The 22,782-nt window shown below is 39.2% G+C and overlaps 1 protein-coding gene across 7 annotated transcripts in view; it reads right to left on the minus strand.

The window, feature by feature from the left end:
• Positions 1-22,782, minus strand: part of SPHKAP (SPHK1 interactor, AKAP domain containing) — a 195,325-nt gene that overhangs the window by 31,867 nt on the left and 140,676 nt on the right. For 6 of the 7 annotated variants that reach the window (XM_063713082.1, XM_054549918.2, XM_063713079.1 and 3 more), the window contains 4 exons: positions 14,655-14,714; positions 12,585-12,719; positions 8,992-9,247; positions 3,692-7,439 (listed from right to left, as the gene is read on the minus strand). In XM_063713082.1, coding sequence (XP_063569152.1) covers positions 3,692-7,439; positions 8,992-9,247; positions 12,585-12,719; positions 14,655-14,714 — 4,199 coding nt within the window. Of the gene's footprint in view, positions 1-1,912; positions 2,413-3,691; positions 7,440-8,991; positions 9,248-12,584; positions 12,720-14,654; positions 14,715-22,782 lie in introns of those variants that run through there. The other variant, XM_063713084.1, reaches the window with a different exon arrangement.

Here is a 22,782-nt window from a genome sequence, read left to right on the forward strand (position 1 = left end):
AAACAAAAAAACAAAAAAGAAAGAAATATACAATGCATTGTTATTTATTATATTCACCATTCTGGGCAATAGATCACTAAAGCTTATTTGCTTGTCTTCCTTTAAAAAAAAGATCCGCTTCATACTTAAAAGGATGTTTATTATACTTAATCCAGGATTTCTAGGTGATTCATAGTGGGAACATTTTTCAGGCTGGCTAGATCACCATAATGCTTAAAATGCAAGTCTTTCACTCTAGTTCTTCTCACGGCTGGCAGCTTCTCTTCGTTTAGGTCTCATCTCAATGCCAACATCCTGTGTAAGTATCCACTTTCCCTACCAGTTATTTGCTAGCACATTGCTTTTTATTTTTTCTCTCATCACAATGTACAATAGTATTTTTTCAAAAGGTTTTCCTATGTACTCTCCTTGTCTCTCCCACTAGTGTGTAAGAACTATGAGAGTGGATATCAAGTCTTTCTATTTCCTTCTGTGTTTTCAGCCCCAAGGCCAACTGCTTGTCAGAATAAGCACTCAAATATTTGTTGAATAATTTTTTTCTTGAAGCAAATATAAATGGATACACAACCTAAAATATGTTTCTAAAACTTAAGATTATGTCAGTAAGTACAGCATGTGAATGCTCAGAATTGTCAGTTTGTTGTTTATACTTTGTGGTCTCAACTTATCAAGAAGTCCAATAAATTCTGAAGTTGTTATTCTTTTATCAAAAAAGTAAGAAAGTGATTTTTATTTCAGTATATTGAGCATAAATAATTTTTTTAAAGTAAGAATCATGAAAACATGCCTAAAGAAAGTAGCCTAAAATTATTTTCAGGACATGACACCTCCCCATCTCCAAACGAAATTAAGAGTGCATATGCCACTTACCTTGTTTGTGTGTAAGGGAGTAGAACTGTTTCACAGAGAAGTGAGTTTTGTACTTAGCTATTTGACTAATCAAATCCCATAACATCTCTGAGCTTAGAAAATGTAATCTAAATATGGTTAATTTTCCCTTTAGCAAATCCTGGAAATCGTCTTGTTTTAATAAAATCTTCATAATGTTTATAAGATATTCCTTTTTCTTTTTTTTTTTTTTTTGAGACAGAGTCTTGCCTTGTCACCTAGGCTGGAGGGCAGAGGCACGATCTTGGCTCACTGCAACCTCCACCTCCCAGGTTCAAGCAATTCTCTGCCTCAGCCCCCCAAGTAGCTGGGATTACAGGTGCCTGCCACTACACCTGGCTAATTTTTATATTTTTAGTAGAGACGGGGTTTCACCATCTTGGCCAGGCTGGTCTTGAACTCCTGACCTCATGATCCATCTGCTCGGCCTCCCAAAGTGCTGGGATTACAGGCGTGAGCCACCGCCCCCAGCTTTTAAGATACTTCTTTTGGAAAAAATTTCCTGGAATAAGGGTAATCACATACCCTAACTCCAAACAGCAATGACAACAACCAAAAAGCAAGCATTTATTACAACAGGTGAGGCCCTGAGTTGAGAGATTTATGTGCATTTCCTTATTAAAACCTTAAAGGTCCTCTTATAAGATAATTATTATTCCTACCTATAGCTGAGTAAACTTGGGTAAACAGAGAAGTTGCTCATAGTTACAAGGTTAGTGAAATCCATGTTCTTTAATAATTCTTTATATTGTTCCACAAAGAAAAACATTTTCAATATTTAGTCCTTATGTTTTGGAAGCAGATGTAGGTCTTGAATTTCTAGGGTGGATGACTCCACATTCTTTCTTGTTTTATTGGTGGAAAAACCAAACCAGAAATCATGATTTGAGAGGGTGTGTTCTTGGGTCATTCTATGTAATACAAACCTGTCATTTGGGGACTTTATTCATACATATTTCCAATATATTTTGGAAATAGCATTGAATTGTACCTATTTTAAGGATAATATCAGTGACATTTAAATCATAATTGTATAATGAATTTTATTCAACTTCAGTGACAATTGCTATTTGATCTCAGCCTACAACCATAAATCTTGTTGAACTACTATTTCATGAATGTTCCCTAACTAGTCACTCTTTGGTTAAAAATCTCAGCTGGGTTTAAGATATCTGTGTTGAAGAAGACTCCAAGTCAGGCATCTGGATTCTCTAAGAAGGGTTTTCCATTTTCTTGTATTTCAGGTTAAGGTAATTCTAAAGAATTACACATAAGCTAATTTGTTTCTTTAACTCTGATCACTTTAAAAAATTTGTAATTCTCCATACGACCTAGATAAAATGCTTTGATAAATATTGTCTACAGCTGGAGAACTACCAATGTATAAAAATGTGTCTTCTTGATTAGCTCTGCCTACGTCATTTGATTTAGCTTTGTGTTCTTTTGCTTTTATGTTTTCATGCTTTCTCCTTATTCTTCCAGGGTTTCATCCAATTGGAAAGTTAAGTTCTTAGTACTGAGTGGCTAAAAAAGAAATATTTAAATCCACTTAGACACTATGTACCAAATACACTCAACCATAACCACACCAGTAATGACGCCCTCTAATGGGGGAGCACTGGTACCTGAGGATGAATCCCTTCTCCTTCCCTGGTGGAAGTGGCAAAGTATCAAGGACTTTCAGAGAGCTGCTGAAATTTGATGAAGGCTATGTTCAATTTGTTGATTGCCACTAAACATTTAAAAATCACAGGCTCTTGGTAAATCATAAACAATATAGGCATATGTCTCTGAAAAGACTTCTTCAACTTAGGTTTTCCAAGGCCAGTAGCTTAATTTTTTATTTTGTTTTCCTGTTTTGTTTAACTACAAACCAAAGCTAAAGAAATGATACAATGGTCTCATATTCAAGAATCTTATAAATTTTCTACAGAAAATATAAGTTGTAAAAGGAATGGAGAATTCTTTAAGCAGCCTCAGAGAAATTATTACCTTGTGTCAAATTCAAAATGGATTGTCAACTACTTCATAATTTTCTGAAAAAAGCTGTTTAAATAACAATACTTCAGTGTTGCTTTGCATTTACACTGCCAGAATTATACCAGGTATCTAAAGGGCAGCCCTTGTGGGACACAGTGTCCTTGGCGAGAGCTTTAGAAAAAGACAAAGAACAAAAACAGAAAGCAAAACTTGAAAGGAAAGACTCTATGGAGAAGAAAAATTAGAGGAGAGAAAAATGATGCCAAAATATTTAAAGTCAAATGCCAATACTAATATTTATTTAAATTCAACTGTTTTCAAATGAATAAGTTGCATCATTTATTATTATTATTGCATCATGTATTATTATTATTATTATTTGCTTAAAAATTGCCATGAATGAATTTTAAAAGGTAGGAAACCATAGGAGATTAATTTTAATGGGAGGAATGACATCTTACTTCTTTGGTTATATAGATGAGTCTAATTTGTTTTGGAGATTTTAAGAAGAAATTTACTTTCAACTCTATCATAAATGCATATTAACTTAGGAGGTTAATAAATTAAAAAATATATTTTTTTATTATACTTTAAGTTTTAGGGTACATGTGCACAACATGCAGGTTTGTTACATATGTATACAGGTGCCATGTTGGTGTGCTGCACCCATTAACTCGTTGTTTTTTTTTTTTTTTTTTTGGTCTTGAAAATTTAGTTCTTTCACCAATCAAATTCTTTATGTCTAAAATTTAGACTAAACACTGATTAAGATGCAAACTCCAGTCACATGCACCCTATGTAGTCTAAGAGATGATTCACTCACCTATGGATTTGACAAGCGCTCACAGCTGTGTCTCCACCTCTCACCACATCTGGGATGTTTTTGTCATTCGAATGCTCTTCTGCTTCCTCTAGGAGGCTGCTTTTGGAAAGGAATGGTTCAGGTTCCCCAGCGCAGGCTTCTCTCTGATCTGTTTCAATCTGAATCAAAGGTACTTCCCTCGAGCAAAGTGATCCTTTGTGGTTTATTGGTACAGGGTCCTGGCACGAGGAAGTTTCTTTTTTAGAATCTGAAGGGCTGTGGTTTGTAAGAGAAGCAGTTTTGCTCAAAGATGACACTGCGGGCTGTTTACATTCGGTAACAGAATCTTTCCTCGGGTAATCGAGAGACTCCTGAACAAGCAGAGTTGGCCCACTGCACATCCTGCTCGCAGCTAATCTATTTGCACACTTCTCTGCTTGCGAGGGAGAGCCACCAGAAACAGGCTCAGTGTCAGCTTCCCCCGCATCATCCACAATGATTTTGTTCTTGCGCATGAGAGCCTCAATGGAGCTAGCCCACGTTTCGTGAATTAACATGTTCGTGATGTGGTCAGTCCCACCTCTCCGATACAAGCAAGAGTCAGATTTGCAGAGACCGGATGAGGACGCGCTACTGACCGGCTGCACGCTTAGGAAATCTTGTGGGCAGTTCTGAGCAAAGCCATCTAAAGAGTTGGCTTTGATGGGCACATTCACTGTCAGCCTGGAACATGGGGATCTGCTGTCTGGCATGGATGACTGTCTGTGGCACACTGGGGATCGCAGAGAAGGAGACAGCAGGCCGGCTGTCCAATCCTGGCTGCTCCGTCTGGAGGAGGCGCTTTCTCTGCTGTCTCTTTCGATGTCCCTCAGCATGTACCTGTAGAACTCCTCAGTGATGCTCTCTGTGCTGGACTGCTTAGAGGGACAGCTAGGCCTCACACTGAGGTGGTCACTTTTCCGGCACGCCTGTTGCATTGCTGAGTTCAGAATGCTGCTGGCATTCTTGCCAGCATAATAATCCAGCAGTAACTCAAATCCTCTCCCTTCGTTTTCCATCTGGTTCACCATGAACCTGGAAAACTCATCAGTGATGCTCTCACAGCTCGACTGCTTGGAGACAGAGCTGGCCCTGCTGACCGGCTGGCTCAGCGTGCTCATTAAGCCCAGGCTGTTGACATAGGCCCTGGCCTCGGAGTCTTCCTCAGGAATGCTTTCGCAGCTGGAGGTCTTCAGCCGGCTCCACCTGTCGCCACTCAGTAACCGATTCCGGGGATAGCCCTGCGCCTGCCACATGCCGTCCACCATAGAGAACTCCGTTAGGTTCATGATCTTGGCTGCCACTTCATTGGCAAAAAGATTGACAGAATCTGGGACATCTTCAAGGTTCATGGACTCATCCACAACTCTGTTCATCAGCTTTTCTTTAAGTTCAGGGTGCTCGTCCGTCTTCCTCTTGATCTCACTGAGCCGGGGTGGCTTGTGTTTCCTCAAGGCGGCCCCGCTCCCCTGGCTCTCTTTCTTCCTCTTCAAGGATCGGCAGGGTATGTTGGGTGTCATCAGAAACTCACTCCCTCTTTTCCATGCACAAAACCAGGGTTGTTTTCCACTGGAGTTGTCAAGGCAAATCGCTGCAATTTCAGTTGCCATGGAGACGACCGTGTCTGCTAATTCTTCCGCAAAGTCTGTAATGCAGTAGATGTCTGGATGCTTTGTTTGAAGCGTGGATTGAGCAGGAAGCAGCAAGTCATCCCCTAACAAGGACAGGTTGACTTGAACTTCGTTGATGCGAGATGTGGCACAGTTGTACTTTTCTTGGATGTTTGGGTGGATACTGTCCTCAGCCTCCTGGGAACCACTTCCGGACTGGCCCACCGTCGGGGACCTTTGTCCTTCAGAAGAGGCTCCGCATTCATTCTCACTGTGATGAGGGCTTTTTGTATCCTCTCCTGCTGTTCCTTTCAGATATATTTCCTTGGAGGATGTTGTAGCAGTCGAAGAATTGGGCACTCTGTGACTACATGATAATTCTGACTGCAGCGTGGGGTTCTTGAAGAGGCCTGGCCTCACTCCACCCTTGTGTTGTTTTGAATACATGCCATCCACAAGATTGTTGATGACAAGACTCGTGTTGTGTGAATTGCTAAGTGGAGAGCTGCTGGAGGATTCAGTGGCTTTTGTCCAAGCTTGACTAGCACCCGGATCAGATGGCTGGCAGCTTGGTTCTGTCTCCCTCCTTCTGATGGTCTCCTTAGAAAGGACAGCAGGACATTCACCAAGCCGTACAATATGACTCATCTTCTTGAACGTGAAGCATATCACATCTAAAAGCAGTTGATTTGTACTTTCCATTAAGGTGTCCAGAATTTCAGATGAATGCCTGTTGTCATTGGGGTCGATTATCATATTTTTGTGGTGAACTTCGTCAATTGAATGCCTCAGGATAACATTGGACAGGGTATGTGCCAGTTCATTCCTGAGGACATTTTCTGAGCACAGGGTCTGAGACTTTGAAGCAGTTTCCATGATTCTCCTGTTCATGGAGTCCAGAAAGTCTCCAATGCTGCTGTAGGTATTAGGCCTTGTTAAAACCAGAGCAGCCTCCTTGAGCAATCCCTCGGCAATGGCTTCCTTGCCAAGCTCCATGCTTGCTAAACTACAAAGTGGGGGCATGGCTTCAGGAGCCTCAGCTGCAGGTGAGAGGCCACCACTTGGAGCCACTGAGCACGTCACCTCTTCTCTTTCACCCAGACCACAGACAGCCACGGCACTGGCCACCTGAGTCATGCCACACAAAGCAGATGGAAAGGAGTACTCATTGATGGAAGGTTCCTTGAGTCCTTGGGGTGCTTGAGTTTGCAGTGCACCACTGCCCCCTAGGGGAAAGTTTGAGTCCACTTGCTCCATTTTGAGTCTGTCTGTGGCCTGCGGACTGGAAATGGTTCCAATCACAGTGGCTGCACAAGCTAACGCCACTTCTAGAGCACTCTGGGGTTGTCTGCTGGAGTTCTCTCCAGAGAGGATGCTTGAGGTTTCAACAGAGACTTCCATCTCAGGCCATGAGGAGATGCCTGGCTGTGGGGCGGCATCACTGCCATCTGGACTCTGAACAACGACAATTTTGGGGAGCTCATTCCATGACCGAGAAACCACTGTATCTTTTGTGGAATAGCAACTGGGAAGCAGAGAACTTCCTACAGAAACACTGACAGCAGATTCCTGGGGTAATGTGGGCTGAGATTGAGATAATCTAATAAATGCATCCTGCAGCACGGATTCTGCTAAATTTGTAGCATACTTGCCAGTGGTGACTTCTCCATCTTGTATAGGAGGGAGAGCATTTCTTGTGTCTTCATGGTCTCCTGGGTTTAGGTTGTTTCTCTGCTCAGCCACAGCACATGCAGAAGGTACATCTTTATCCATCATGGAGAAATAAGCATCTTTTGGAATATACAGTGCCTGTGATTTTTCCATTTGACCTTTAAAAGCTTCTGAATAATAATAATGTGTGGCTTGTCTTTCATTCCCCACAGCTTCACTTTTCCACTGTGATGGCTTGGCTGAGGGATCTAGACTCTGCAAGCCTGTGTTCTTTGTTAGGTTTTCTGGAGATCGTTCTGTTTTAATCAATGGTGTGGGATATTTGTTGATGTATTTGTCTTCCAAAGCATAAAGCCACTTTTCCTTGTTGCAATTCCATTCCGCCTGGGTGGCTCCCTTTAGCTGTTTACTTTCTAAAACATTGGCTGAGACATTTATATTTTCATAACCTAGTGATGAGAAAATGAGGGGCACTATTACTTTTTGGATAGCAGGTTACCATAAGTCTTAAGTAATAATTACTTTCTAAAAATAAAGCATCAATAAAGACACATGCACATGTATGTTTATTGCGGCACTATTCACAATAGCAAAGACTTGGAACTGACCCAAATGTCCATCAATGACAGATTGGATTAAGAAAATGTGGCATATATACACCATGGAATACTATGCAGTCATAAAAAAGGATGAGTTCATGTCATTTGTAGGGACATGAATGAAGCTGGAAACCATTATTCTGAGCAAACTATCACAAGGACAGAAAACCAAACACCACATGTTCTCACTCATAGGTGGGAATCGAACAATGAGAACACTTGGATGCAGGGTGGGGAACATCACACACCAGGGCCTGTTGTTGGTGGGGGGAGTGGAGAGGGATAGCATTAGGAGATATACCTAATGTAAATGACAAGTTAATGGGTACAGCACACCAACATGGCACATGTATACATATGTAACAAACCTGCACGTTGTGCACATGTAGCCTAGAACTTAAAGTATAATAAAAAAAAAATAAATAAATAAAAATAAAGCATCAATTTTTTTCCCCCTTCAAGAATAACAGTTTGAATGGTTTTCCTCAAGAAAAATGAATCTGAAAAGGCTTTCAAATTTCATGATAGAATGCCACCCAACAAAATGGCTTTCCATATGGGATACAAATGCAAGTAGGAGGTGTTTGAGGGCTGAGGGCTGCCACCATTTTTCAGGGGAAAGCAACCCAGACAGTTGCATCTTAGAGCTTCCCACTGGGTACAGGAGGAGAAGGGAGGATGTTTACAGCAACCTCAGTAGTGGGACTTGTTGCAAAGATTTGTTCTAAAGTTTGCATGAGACTTGTCCCAGGGACAGTGGCAACAACATCTGGGGTACCCCTTCCTCTGTGGCTAAAAGTGGGGAGGAGGAACGCATTGTTCATTGAGCTCTGTGAATGGGTCAACAGGAAGAGCTGAAGAAATGGGTACTAAGAACTTTCTTGGATTATCTCTTTCTGTCTTCACAAAAATCATTAGCTATAGGCACGATCATACTCCCAAATTAGACAAAGAAACTAGGCTAGGAAAGATTAGATAACTGGCGCCAGATCTCGCAGCCTCAATGTGGCAGTGCTGGGATTCAAATCCAGGCTGGTCCAACTTGGCTTCAACTAATATACGGCTTTTATGGAAGTCTTAGGGAAGTTGACTTTCCTCCCAGTGATAGCCTCCATCTCTTGGCAGGCAGGAGGATTTTCCTTTAAAGTACACAAACTCCCTTCAGTATCCCTAAGGCATCTTTTGGGAGTCTGGATCCATCCAACCATTAAGGCTGCTAAGTGAGTTTGTCAGTATCTTCACCAGTGTTCTCGTATCCTCCTTCCTTCCTTCCTTAAAATTCAGCAAGTAAAGATTGTGATGTGTCAGCCAAACTGATGTGGCCTGGAACTTTTCTGAAATCTCATCCAGACATTTTTATATGGGGACTAATTTCAGGAGGCACTAATTGGAAAGTTCTCACCGTTCCTAGATTCGTCCACCTCGCTTTCCTCCTCCAAGTGCTCAGAAGCGGTGAGAAAGTCTTCCTCGATTGAGGATAAGGAACAGTTCGTGTCATCCTCCAGTTTCAAGATGTTTGTTTCCAGGTGGAGCTGTCGCTCCTGCACCAGTTCCAGACCAATCAGAAATTTGTTGATTTCAAAGATGATGCAGTTGGTACTGTTTGGTCTGTTCCCTCTTGCACATTGGACCAAGCAGATATCTGGCAGCCAAGGGCACTAAAAGTGGAGAGAAAAGAAGGCATTTATTCAAAAGGGAAAATAAAAGACTATTGCCTCTGACCTTTCCTTTTCCACCAAGCTCTCCTGTTAAGGAGTGGGGACCTTTAAAATATTTGAAATGGCTTCTGGGATTATATTAATAAACTGCTTGAAAAAAATTCAAGTGATGTTTGGAACACAAGGTACCTAGGAGAAAGCCTGACTTAGGGGAAAATAGATCGGCTGTATCACATATTTTAGTTTCCCTTGGTCAAAGCAAAAATTCAACTGGGCAAAGTTAAACAGGCAAAGAATATTTTTATTCGAGGCTATTAAAATAGGGAAGAGAGGCCAGAATTAAGATGGACCACAACTCCACTGAAACAAAAGGCAATAGGGTTTTTAAGGGCTAGAGTGACGGGGGAGATCGTAGGTCATCTGTGTTTGATAATTGGCTTTACCCAAAGAAACAGTAAACTTTCTTGTATCTTTATGACAGGAGGTAGTTTTACAACCTGGAGCAAGATGCCCAGTGAAGTTAGGTTCTTATGCTCCCATAAAGACTGGGGACTTTAAGGGAACTATCTTCCTTGATGATTATATTTCAAAGAGACAGCTCCCAGGTCCTGGAGAAAGACATTTCTGGGTATAAAGCTGGCAAGAGGCTTTTACAAAAGGATTTACATCTCAAAAAGGCAGAGGAGGAATTTACAATTATAAATTTTCTAGATTAAATGCTCTAAGAAAAGGGAAGTCAGGGTCTAAAGTCAGGAAGGAGCCTGTCTAAATTTTGGTCAAGCTGAAGGGAATGTCAATGCTGTCTTGGTTATCTTTCTTGATTAAATTGAGTCCCAGTTTCTCAGATCAGTATCTTTCTCTGCCTTGAAGATACTCAGTAAAACCTCTACTAGTACTTCAGATGTACAGTAAGTGTTCTATCAACTACAGTTAGATTCTATAATTTGTATTGCTTATCTGAAGAAGCAGTCAACATGAAATTAAATGAAATCCATAGGAAGTGAACTAATTATCTCTAAAAGACCAGCGTATGGGAAAAACAGTGAGAAAGAGGCCCAAATTATAGAATCGTGTACTAGTGAGACCTGTTAATTCTGTTCAGTTCTAGGGTTACAAACCATATCCTCATTCTCCACTACACACTGTCACTATTCATATTATTTATTGCTCACTGGAATCATAATAAAAGGTTCCAATAATTCTAGGAGAGATGATTATAAAATGAAAAATTCAATCCTTCTCCAAGGGGTTTAGGAATTCCCTGGGGGCTCAAAAATAGAATTCCCCTAAATGCATATGTGATTAGGTCTATTTTTCAAAGAAGGTGGTCCATTGCCTTGCTTTTCTAAGTGTGGGTATGGACCTGCAGCCATGGCATCACCAGGGAGCTTGTTGGAAATATTTACTCTCAGGCCTCAACCCAGATCTACTCAATCAGAATCTGCATTTCCAAGGAACCTGTTGGAGATGCGTACATGCATTAGCATTTGAGACCCACTGGTCTATAGCTTTTATTGAATTCACAAAGTATCTGTGATCCCCCGAATGGAGAGGAACTGCTGTTGTAAAGTAAGTAGAAGTTGGCTTAATTTTCTTTCCACTGAGTTTAGACACACTACACTAAACTGAAACTTACCCGGTATTTTCCGAGTGCCTATTGTATGCAAATTACGCAAGGAGGTGCAAACATGAATCAGACAATTGCCCTGGGGAGAAGGGTACACTATACTATCAGTGAGTCAACCTCATCAGAGTCCAAGTGAGTCACATGGAGTTGATTCACCTCCAGCTCCAGGGGTGATCATGTGACTCAACCCTGGCCAATCTGAACAATGCATTCCTTGGGTCATAGTGATTGGTTCAGAAATGGGCATGTGACATATGAGAGCCAATAGGATGCAATGAGACTTTTGCTGAAAACCACCTGGAAATGACGTCCCATTCACTCTTTCCCGACTTGAGCCCAAAGAGATATTGCTTCCTTGTGGGAGGAGCTTGTCTGATAATGGGGCCAACGGAGAGAAAACAGGAAAGAGGCCACAAGAGAAAAATCCATGTCTTGATGACATTGTTTAAGTCTCTAATCTACTCCTGGATTTTTCTGGTTACATGAAACAATATGTTCTCTTTTTGCTTAAGCTAATTTTCTGCCATGTTAAATTAAGCATCCTAACTGGGATTAATCAGGGTCTAGTAAGTTAAACTCAAGGTCAAGTCCAATTAATGTCAATACCAATTTTCATAGAGATATTGAAAGAAAGCTGGAATTTCTCAGTAATACCTGTACTTGCCAAAAGCTAGGAAAAGTGTTCTATAATGCAGAGGCAGTTTTTTTTTTAAAAAAATCTGTGAATTCTAGAAAGAAAACGGGAATAAAGTCTTCACTCTCAAAGACATAATGTACAATTATTTGACAAGCCACAAATTACCTAGGATTCATGTAAAACTTATAGGACACAAGACTTGTTAGTAGCTACAAAGTCAGGGAGATGTGATTACCTGGAAATAAAGCCTCCTCGTTTATTAATTGATTTATCACACTGTATTATGTTTCTCGAAATTTGGAGACTTTTGGGCTTTTTGAGATTTTGAAGAGTTGAAGGATAAAAGAAGACTTTAAAAATTGACAGTGAAATTAAAACCCAAGGAAGAACAATTTGTGGAAAACAAATGCTCATCATTTTAATCTGGAGCTGTTACATATCACTGTAATATACTTTATATGTATTTTTCTTGTAAATTAATTAAACAATTTTACTTACGTATCTTTAAATAAATAATGTTAAGTGATTTATATAATAGGAGTGAACATAAGTGCACGGAATGATAGTAGTATTTTAGTTACTGTTTATTTTTAATAACGTTTGTTTTGGAGGAGGGATATTTTATTCATTGGGCCCAAGACACTCTCTTTCCATCCTTGAAGCTGCCATCCTGGATTTACTAGCTTGGCTAGTTTGGTACCTCCTAAGGAATACATAACATCTGAAAGATGATATTGTGGGATTCTGAAATCGAATTTTCGTACTGCTCCTAAAAGAGAAGACGATTCTGTTTTTGTTTATCCAGTAGATTTGTAGAAAACCAAGCTAAGTAACCAATGCCTACTCTATCTGCTCTAGTTCAAATACAACTTAGGAATTTGAGAAGATAATAGAAATTAGGAGTTGATGTAAGAAAAGCTCTGTCAAACTTTAAGTGGCAATATTTAAGAGAAATACAAATGCAGACTTTTCTCAAATATAAAGACACTTTGATTCTGTTTGGGGTTTACACTGATCTGTGCTGAGCTAACTATAGATGTAAGTGAATGGCTTATCAAGAACTTATGTCTTACCTGTGAAACTTCAAAATCTGCCTGGAGATTTCCAGAGGCTAACCCACTTAGGACGACAATTTCATTTTCTTTTGGTTGTTGGACATTCATGGAACTGATAAGTTTTGGAAGATCTGGTGAAACGTTGACCAGTTTCTGTAAAGCAAGAATCTTTATTAGTTTAGCCAATTTATTTTCACCAACTACTTACTCACAAACCACTTTACTTTCAGAAATAATACTCATAACTGCTCATACATATAGATTGCTTAATCTACTAAGATTCTTACTAGAAGAAATTTTATAAAATGGAAGCATGCAAGTTTAGATTGAAAGAGAAAATATAAGCTTTAAAAACTCTTTAGTTCTACATTTTACAAAAGTAAACATTTTACAAAGTAAACATAAAGTAAACATTATGATAGTAATTACTATCATACCACAGGTATAAACAGTAACTTGGAAAAATTTTCCCTTTAAAGACCTTGCATAAAACATTTTTTGTTTTAACTAATAATCTTCTGATACGGCTTGGCTCTGTGTCCCCATCCAAATCTCATCTTGTAGCTGCTATAATTCCCACGTGTTGTGGGAGGGACCTGGTGGGAGATGATTGAATCATGGGGGCGAGTCTCTCCCACACTGTTCTTGTGATAGTGAATGGGTCTCATGAGATCTGATGGTTTTAAAAAGTGGGAATTTTTCCGCACAAGCTCTCTCTTTGCCTGCTGCCATCCACATGAGATGTGACTTGCTCCTCCTTGCCTTCCATCATGATTGTGAGGTCTCCCCAGCCAGGTGGAACTGTAAATCCAATAAACCTCTTTCTTATGTAAATTTCCCAGTATCGGGTATGTGTTTATCAGCATCGTGAAAATGGACTAATACCTCTTCTTTTCTAATTTTGAATAATAATAATTATAATAAAATGATGACTAGCATTGATTTTACTCTATGTACTAAGCGCTATGCTAGAGCCTGTATATATGTTAAATCTGACTACATTTAATCTTCACAATAACCCTACAGGATTAGGTACCATTATTCCTTTCATGTTATACACAAGCAACCTCAGGACCAGGACCAGTAACTTGCACAGTTCATGTAGCTAAATCAGTGCCAAGGTGTCTGTATGCTCTTAGCCATAGCAGACGATTATTTCAAATCACTCACGTAAACTCTTCAAACATACTACTCTTAGATGCCAATTTGCTTTGGCCCTCCCTGCTCTCTCTTTGACGGACTCTGCACCATAATTCTATCAAATACAATTGTATGTGTAATTTCTTTTGAAAATCCCATAGTACTACACAGATGATAATATTTGGGGCTCGGTGAAAATTTGTAATATATTAGCTGTGTGGGAAACTGGGTTTGAGAAGCTTGAAGTGCAGCGTTGTCAATATGGGAATAACTGTCAATAACCGAGTAATTGCAGGTCTACTGTTCTGTGAAAATCAAGTGGCAAATCGTGTGCTGTTATACATTAAACAGTATTACACCAAATGGTAAATTCAAACCATTGTCAGGTTTTGGCATGGAATGGCAACCTTATTACAGCACTTAATTCTTCCCATTGTATCAGCAGGCTCTAGTTCCAGAGGACTGAATAGATCTTCAAGTCCTTGCATACTTTCAAGCATTTACATCAGGGCCCTCACTGCCTTGGATGTGCTTGGGGAATTTTAGCTGCAACAGGATGCAAAAAGTTCAAGCCAAGGGTACAGGTAAAACATCTGATGAAAGCAGCAGGAAAAAGCAAATCTGAGAGACAGAGGGGAGGGTTGGCTGGTATCAGCAGGTTTTGGAAAATTCTTAGAAAAGTCATCTACAAATAGTCATTTTAAGGCACTGATGGGCAAGAGGATGTGTGCCTGTTTGGACAGTTCTGCCTGCATGAGAGAGCAAGTTTCACAAATGTAAAAAGAGCAAATGATAGAGGGTAAGTGCTAGGGAAAGGGTCGGGGAAATGGCCTGTAATGAAACTATCTAACTGAAGAGTCTGCTACAAAATGAGCATTATTTACAGATGAAATCAAGTTGAATAGTCCTTGTAATGACCTCCCGGACAGCTTGAGTTTCAAATGTTACCTGTTGCAGGTGCTCTGTGCTGCATTCATCCTTGTTCACATCAAGATTCACAAAGCAGACCTGGGAAAGAGGGCAAAAATAGTACATTAAAGTCAAAAACCTGACTGTCTTTTTAGAAGAAAGAAAGCAGGAATCAGTTGGGGCAAATGCTTTGGGAGTCTTCCACATCTTAGACAGTTTGGCATAGAAATAGTCATTTCAGGGCTGGCACGGTGGCTTATGCTTGTAATCCCAGCACTTTAGGAGGCCAAGGCGGGCAGATCACGAGGTCAGGAGATCGAGACCATCCTGGCCAACATGGTGAAACACAGTCTCTACTAAAAATACAAAAATTAGCTGGGTGTGTTGGCACGCGCCTGTAGTCACAGCTACTCAGGAGGCTGAGGCAGGAGAATTGCTTGAACCCGGGAGGTGGAGGTTGCAGTGAGCTGAGGTCGTGCCCACTCCAGCCTGGCGACAGAGTGAGACTGCATCTCAAAAGAAAAAAAGAAATAGTAATTTCACTTTTAAGCCTCTAAATAGCTCTTCAACACCCTGCTCAGCTTCCCACTGGTTACAACAAATGCCCACTTCCTTTCATGGCCCAACATACAAAAAAGTCTGCTTGTATTAGGGCCAATAGAACAGTTACAACAAAATCTTCAAGTTTATAAGGTGTTATCAGATCTCATGAAATATGAAAATAACTTTTTATGCTCTAAGTCCCTGTTTGTAATTGCAATAAATACTTTTCTCTATTTTCTCCTTTCCTCTTCTCATTTTTGCTCCTTTTCTCTACCCACTTTTAATGTAGTGCATAATAAGCCAGGACTCCTCTTTGCCACATTGTTTTAGTTCATTTTACTTTATGTAACCTTGTTATACAATTTGCCTCTTTGTTAGCTATGTTGGATAAACGTCTGAATGGGTTAGTCTAAAAACAATAGCCATAATATTAAACAATAAATCTGAACAACAATGAAACATTGTTATAAAGTCATATGTTGCATAATGAACAACATTTTGGTCAAGAACTGATCACATATACAACAGTGGTCCTTTAAGATTATAATACCGTATTTTTACTGTTTTTGCCTTTTCTATGTTTACATATGTTTAGATATACAAATACTTAATGATTGTGTTTCAGTTGCCTGCGGTATTTAGGATAGAAACATGCTGTACAGGTTTATAGCCTAGGAGTAATAGGTTATACCATATAACCTAGAGGTACAGTAGGCTATGTCATCTAGACTTGTCTAAGTACAGTCTATGATGTTCAAACAGTGACAAAATCACCTAATCATGCATTTCTCATAACATGTCCCCAACAGTAAGTGACTCATGCCTGTAATTTAAATCCCAAATTATCACATAGTTAGAAAACTACTATGAGCATTCAGATGGGGTTGGAGAAAAGAAAGTTAAAGTTTTCAAAGAGGTTAGCTATGTTTTTGAAAGATAAAAAGACTTTTGTTGGGTAGGGGATGGGTGGGGACCATCACTAGTGGGTTGGACAGACAGCATGATTAATACTTTGAGGTGAGAAAGTGTAATGCTGTCAAGCCACAGGGAATAAGAGAATCTGACTGCAGGCAGGCCTAGAGGAAGGGAAGTATTGGTAATTAGGTCTAGTTAGGTTTGTGCTAAATGAGAAAATGCAAATGAGGTTCTCTAATACTTTGCTAGCAATCATCCAAAGGTTTTTATTTCTAACTAGGTGATTTGATGATACAAAACTGAGAACATTAATTACCTGGAATTTAGTTAGACATTTGAACTTTCAGATGCCTGCAAATATATGGGGCTTTCTGATCTTAGTTACTTTTTGGGATCATGGTTTCTTAGTCCATCTTTTTTCTTTTTGAGGTTAAAAAAAATAATGGAAAGGTTTTGAGAAAGATCTTAAAAACTGAAATAGAAGTGTAAAGATCACTACTGCTTTAGTCCCAAAGAATAAGAGATTTCTTCAAGTTTCATGGGCTCACAGGATCCTTGAAATACAACCCTAGGATGCACCATCTGCCTGTTAAGAATAACTTGATGGGCAATAGGGGGAAGAAAGGGCATGAAAGGATCCACACTCCCATTCAGAAATTCTTTTTGCTCTGGGTTAATAAGATGGAAAAATAGGAAGAAATTGGCATGAGTCCCTTTGCAGACAGTGCAAATGGAAGCATAAATAGAAGATGCAGCTCAGAAGCAGTTCATGATCTAGGGAAGTTTGAGAATATTCATATAATAATTGAAACTTTGCCCTTGGAAAACTAGTTCAATATCCATCAGTACTCAGGGACTTTTAATAACATGTAGCTGGCACTGGAGGTATTGAATTGATGAGAAGATTTTACATTCACCTTAAAGAAAGGCCCATTACCTTGCCCCTGGGCATGACAAAGCTTTTATTATCGTGCATCACAGTGGGAGAGGGCAAAGCAGAGATTAGAGAGCAAAGAAAGGCCTCTATAGTAGCAATTTGTCTGCCCTCCAATATTTTCTTTAGTTCTCTGAGGGTGAACTCTCTTTTCACCCATTTTAGGCTACTATATGAAACTCTGCCTACACCTGGAGGACACTCTCCACATTTGCTAGCTGAACCAAGATAAAAACAAAGCAAGACACAAACCAACTTCTTGCTTATACTTCTCATGCACGTCTTGCAATATCTTGGTAGTAGGGGATGATCCAGGCTTCTTAAGGCCTGATGTGCATGCAATGTGGAGAGGCCTTCTTTAAGAAATGGAATAACGGCTGGGTATGGTGGCTCACGCCTGTAATCCCAGCACTTTGGGAGGCCAAGGCGGGTGGATCAAGAGGTCAAGAGATTGAGACTCTCCTGGCCAATGTGGTGAAACACCCTGTCTACTAAAAATACAAAAATTAGCTGGGCGTGGTGGCGCACGCCTGTAATCTCAGCTACTCAGGAGGCTGAGGCAGGAGAATCGCTTGAAGCCAGGGGGCGGAGGTTGCAGTGAGCCAAGATCACACCGCTGCACTCCAGCCTGGCAACAGAGCAAGACACTATCTCAAAAAAAAAAAAAAAAAAAAAGACTAACAAAATTAAAATATTCTAAATTAGGTGTGAGAGTGAATATTTACTTATTTAGAAGGAAAAAAGGAATCACAAGAAAGCTAGAACTTAAAAGGGCTGGCAAATACTAAAAACACAAAAACTGCGAGGAATATGATATCTAATCGACTGCCCAATGCACCTCCATAATATATATATATTTTTTTTTACATTTTTGACTAACTACTCTTTGGTCACCTCTTCATGTGAAAGTAATATTGAAATATTGTCTTCTCTAGAGAAACTAGAAAAATAAGCTAGTTTTCCTCTGATATGGTTGACTGATTTTTTAACTTCCAAATTTTTATTGAAAATGTTTTTCAGCTTATTGTCAAATTCAGTGGGAAACTACTGTACAGTTTCTTTCATATATGAGTTGTTATACTCACTCTTTGTAGTACCTTTACAGTTTTGTACTCTAAAGACATAATTTGGATTGATTCTCTTTGGTGTGATTTCCATGAAAAAAATGCATCATGCATTTCTGATTTTCAATGCTGTACTATCAAATGAATGCCCACAGGAGGAAATTTCTGGTTGACTAGGCATCAAAGAGGACCCAATCTTGCACTTAAGTTTTACGTGTCTGATGATTGGAAGAATTTTACACAGAATAGCTTCTGACATGTAAACCTTGTTTCCTCTCGCTGCCTACATATTTTTGGTATTAGAAACTGTAGGATATGCTCACACCATCCCTGACCTGGCACATTCATGTTGCAATGTCTGCTTGAGTTACCACTCTTGATGGGAGAAGCATTCCTGGAAGTCATTCCTATATGTGGATGGCTAGCAATCACTTAACTATATACAAAAGTGACCTGAAGCTACATAAATGTATCTCATGTCAACAGAATCCCCTTCAATTTCCCTTAAGCCAGAGCCCAATAACACCTGTGGTCACTCCAATGACTCTCAGTATGCGGGGAGATAAGAGGTAGTAGGAGTCAAAATGGAAAGAGATAAACGTAGTTAAAATATCTTACTTTGAATATTTTACAAAAACACATAGCCATGTAAATACATTGATAGGCCCTGTCCCAAGGGCCTTGAAACTGGGGCCTATGCACATTAACAGCCCTGAAAACTAAATTTTGGTAGTTTTACAGTAAATCCACTTCTTGATGAAATGGACAATGTAACTGGATTGCTCTTAGCAAGTTTTCAATTTCTACAAGTTTGGGCTATTAATTGAGATTTAAGCAACCACTAATGCTGAAGTCCAAGTAGAGAATACAGGACCAGCCTCTGTCTAGTAGAGATGGGGAGCGGTGAGCCTGGATTAGGAGGCTTTGATGAGGAGATCGAATGTCTTCAAAGTGCCTGGTGTCAATGCTGGGTGCTGAGAAGACAAACAATACAAGGCATTGTTTTTGCTCTTGGGAGTTATGATCTGTCTGAAGGCAGGACATGTCCTTAAAGTGACAGAAACATCATGGGCCATGTGTGCTGGAGAAGGGAGTTGGGAGAACTGGATCAATCATGAATGGTATCCAGGAGAAGGCTGAATTCGAGGTGAGCTTGGAGGTCAGGAGACATGTTTACAGTGTTATTATAGGAGGAAACTTTTGGTAGTGGGAAGCTGAAATAAAGTTTTTATATTTTTTTGCAGGGGCAGTTAGGGTGAATGTTATGTGTGACTAAAATGATAAAACCTGGAAGATTCTGCGTTACGGTTGCATGAGCTGGAGAGAAACCTGTCGGTGGGGAGGCTAAGTCTGCATGCTGGAGCCACCAGCCAATGGAGAATAAGGCATGATTACTGTGATGTTATTGCATTATCTGTAAAATGCGTGCATGAGCAAATCCAAATATGCCAAATGACCTAGGAAAGGATTTTTTAAAGTATATATTTTTGCATAATTATCCTTTTTTCTTGAACATAAAAGTAGTTGATTTTCCTGCAGCCTTCACAACCTGTTAGTTCATGAGGGCAGGCCCTGTCCATCACTGGATTCCCAGTGCTCAGCATGGTGCCAGGCATCTGGCAGATGCTCAATAAATTCTTGTTGGTGAGTGCAGGTGACATGTGTACAAGAAAGGGACATTTGTAATAATCATTTCCCTTATTTAAAGAATGAATTCCAATGTAGTCAATAAACAGTTTTCTTCCCATAAAGGTATAGGGAATACGTAGAGAAGCTACAGGAGAATTAAATGAGCTAATAACCCAGCTATTGGCTACTATTTGCAGTACTTAGATTGGCTTCTTTTTCTCACAAAGAAGGATTTGCTAAAAAATAGAAAAAGACAAAATGTTGAGAATCATAATTGGTAATAAAGACACATAAAAGGTGCTAACATTTTTCTTGGAATGGCAGCTCCTTTCTCTTCACATAAACTACATTTCTTTTGTGTGTTTGTGCACGTGTCTTTACTGAGACCATCTGCAGACATACTCAGCTGAAGCAGATGGAAACACACATCATTCCAAAAGAACACAAGCATTTCTTCCCTTCTTCCTTAACAGAGCTAATCTTGTGGTTGTACTCTACGTTTTACACTCAAATGCTGCTCTTCTATCATTATTATGGTTTTTAAACAAATCATTGCAGGAATAAATGTCACTGAGAAGATGATGCCATCTTATGATTTTGACTTTTATATAACCTAATAAAATATTCCTCACAACTACTTATATAGAATAAAATTTGAATGTCTATAGGCAATATACTGTTTCTTTTTTTTAGTATTATGGGATATTAGCCAAGTAATCACAGTGATTACTCTTATTTATGACTCTCTTTTCATAAATGAAGTTCTATGTAGGTATTTGTAAAACTAAAATTTTGTTGTGAAATTTTATTAACTAGTGATATAAAATATATTTTTGTGAAAAGCTAATGTGAGGAAGAGGATGACATGAAAATCTAGTATTCAATACAAAACACAGTAATTTTTAAGTGGATTGTAATTCACAGCAACTTTTGCGAGGCAACTGTATTTCCTAAATAGTTTTATTTTGACACAAATAAAGTCAGACAAAATCAGTGCTTTTATATAAGATAAAAATGAGTTTGACTTTTTGAATTGAAAACACATAGAAAGAACTGATGATGACAATTGTTGGGATCAAATCCATATCATAAGTGCAGTTTTATGTTTTCATGTATTAATTTTAGTCAACATTTTAGACTATTCTGATAGTGAAATGTAATCATCAAGAAATGTCATTGTATTCTGCGTCCACTAGGGGCAAATCACTGTGCAAGAGGTCAGATGACAGCAGGGTTTTAGCCTAGGAGGTGAGCCCTTTGATTTCCTCTGCTTGATTTTTTTTCATTTTTCCTAAAGTTAGCTAACATCTACTAAGAAAACCTTTTGAGAAAATATTAGCCAAAAGCATGATGTTGAATTGCCTTAAAATCTAGGCATTTGAATGTTGAATATGACCAAATATATGCTAACAGTTTTTCTTAGAAGAAAACCAATTCCTTCTTTGAGCAGCTTCTAACAGTACAGCCATCTGGCCATGTGGGATATGACAGCATCTCTTAATTTGATGGCATCAAAATGCTGATCCACAAAGCATCTAAAGAAAACATTGCCTCCTTTCTTTTTCTAACCAAAAGGCTTCTGTTAGATTCAGGACCCTGGACCAAAATTACCTTCTAAAGAATATGACATTTTTTTCTGCCTAGTACTGTAGGCAAGTTTTTCATCAATGGTGTTATGCCCCCCATGCTGTGGATATTCTGGAATACATTTGACTGTTTGAGAAAATACTGCATTTATATCCAGTCATTGCTTTGAAGTGATTGCAACAATTACACAAAATGAAATATAAAGTTTTATTTACATTTAAGACTGTCCAGCTTCTCTCCTTTTTTTATTGTCAACATTAAAAATAATTTTGAACTGCAATTCTGGGGGAAGCTCTTCAAGCAGTTTGTGATAAGAGATACAGCAAAAGGAGTACAAATGTCTAAAATACTAGCGATCTTTTAACCAAACATACCTGAAGCCAATTGTATTGATAGCTTAAAAATTAAAATTAAAAAAATAAGTACGCACTCAAGATAATTATCTATTTTGCCATAAAAATTTAGTTACTGTCTTAGACATTTCATTTGAATCGAGGATACACTTATATGTAATGTCTGATGTACATTTACTAGATATGTAACACATTATATTTATTTTAGATTTCCATTTTAAAGATCTGTTAGTAGCAAGTGTTTCCTTCCTGAAAGTAGGCCCTGAGTAATTATTTGGACCAGATGAAAACTAAAGAATCAGTAGAAAAATGTGTTTTCACACTTCACCTGCTTGGAAAAATGTGCTCTGGATTATATAAAGTGGTAATAGAAAATTAGCATATTAAAAATACACAATACCATAAGATGTTTTCCTATATGATTTTTTAGGAATAGCTTTCTTGTGTTTTATCGGCCACTGGCAGTTTCTCTAGTGTGGCTGTTCTCTGTTTTCCATCAATCAGCAATTTTTTGTTGAATTCTACTACATGCTAACACTAGACTCTAAGTTTAAGGCAGATATTCTAGGCACTAATTTTTTTCTCGGGGACAATCATTTTTACCTCCAAGGGCTCTTAGGAAAGTTAAATCAGGATTCTCCAAGTATTTGTTCAGAAGACAGTTCTGGGCCGGGCACAGTGGCTCACACCTGTAGTCCCAGAACTTTGGGAGGCCGAGGCAGGCGGATCACATGAATCCAGGAGTTCGAGACCAGCCTGGCCAACATGGCGAAACCCCATCTCTACTAAAAATACAAAAATCAGCCGGGCGTGGTGGCGCGTGCCTGTAGTCCAGCTACTCAGGAGGCTGAGGCAGGAGAATCGCTTGAACCCAGGAGGCGGAGGAGGTTGCAGTGAGCAAAGATCGTGTCACTGCACTCTAGCCTGGGTGACAGAGTCAGACTCTGTCTCAAAAAAAAAAAAAAAAAAAAAAAAGAAAACAGTTCTACATTTTCGGAAATCTTATGATCACTAGAGGGTATAACCTTGGCTTAGAGTAATTGTATTACTCTATGTAATACAGTGCAGATTTGCTGAATGAATCTAGGTGGTCATGAGGAGCGGAGGACACTGGCCGTGGGAGGGAATGTGCAGATGCCGAC

Source organism: Pongo abelii, chromosome 11, assembly GCF_028885655.2.
Source record: "Pongo abelii isolate AG06213 chromosome 11, NHGRI_mPonAbe1-v2.0_pri, whole genome shotgun sequence".
NCBI lineage: Eukaryota > Metazoa > Chordata > Mammalia > Primates > Hominidae > Pongo > Pongo abelii.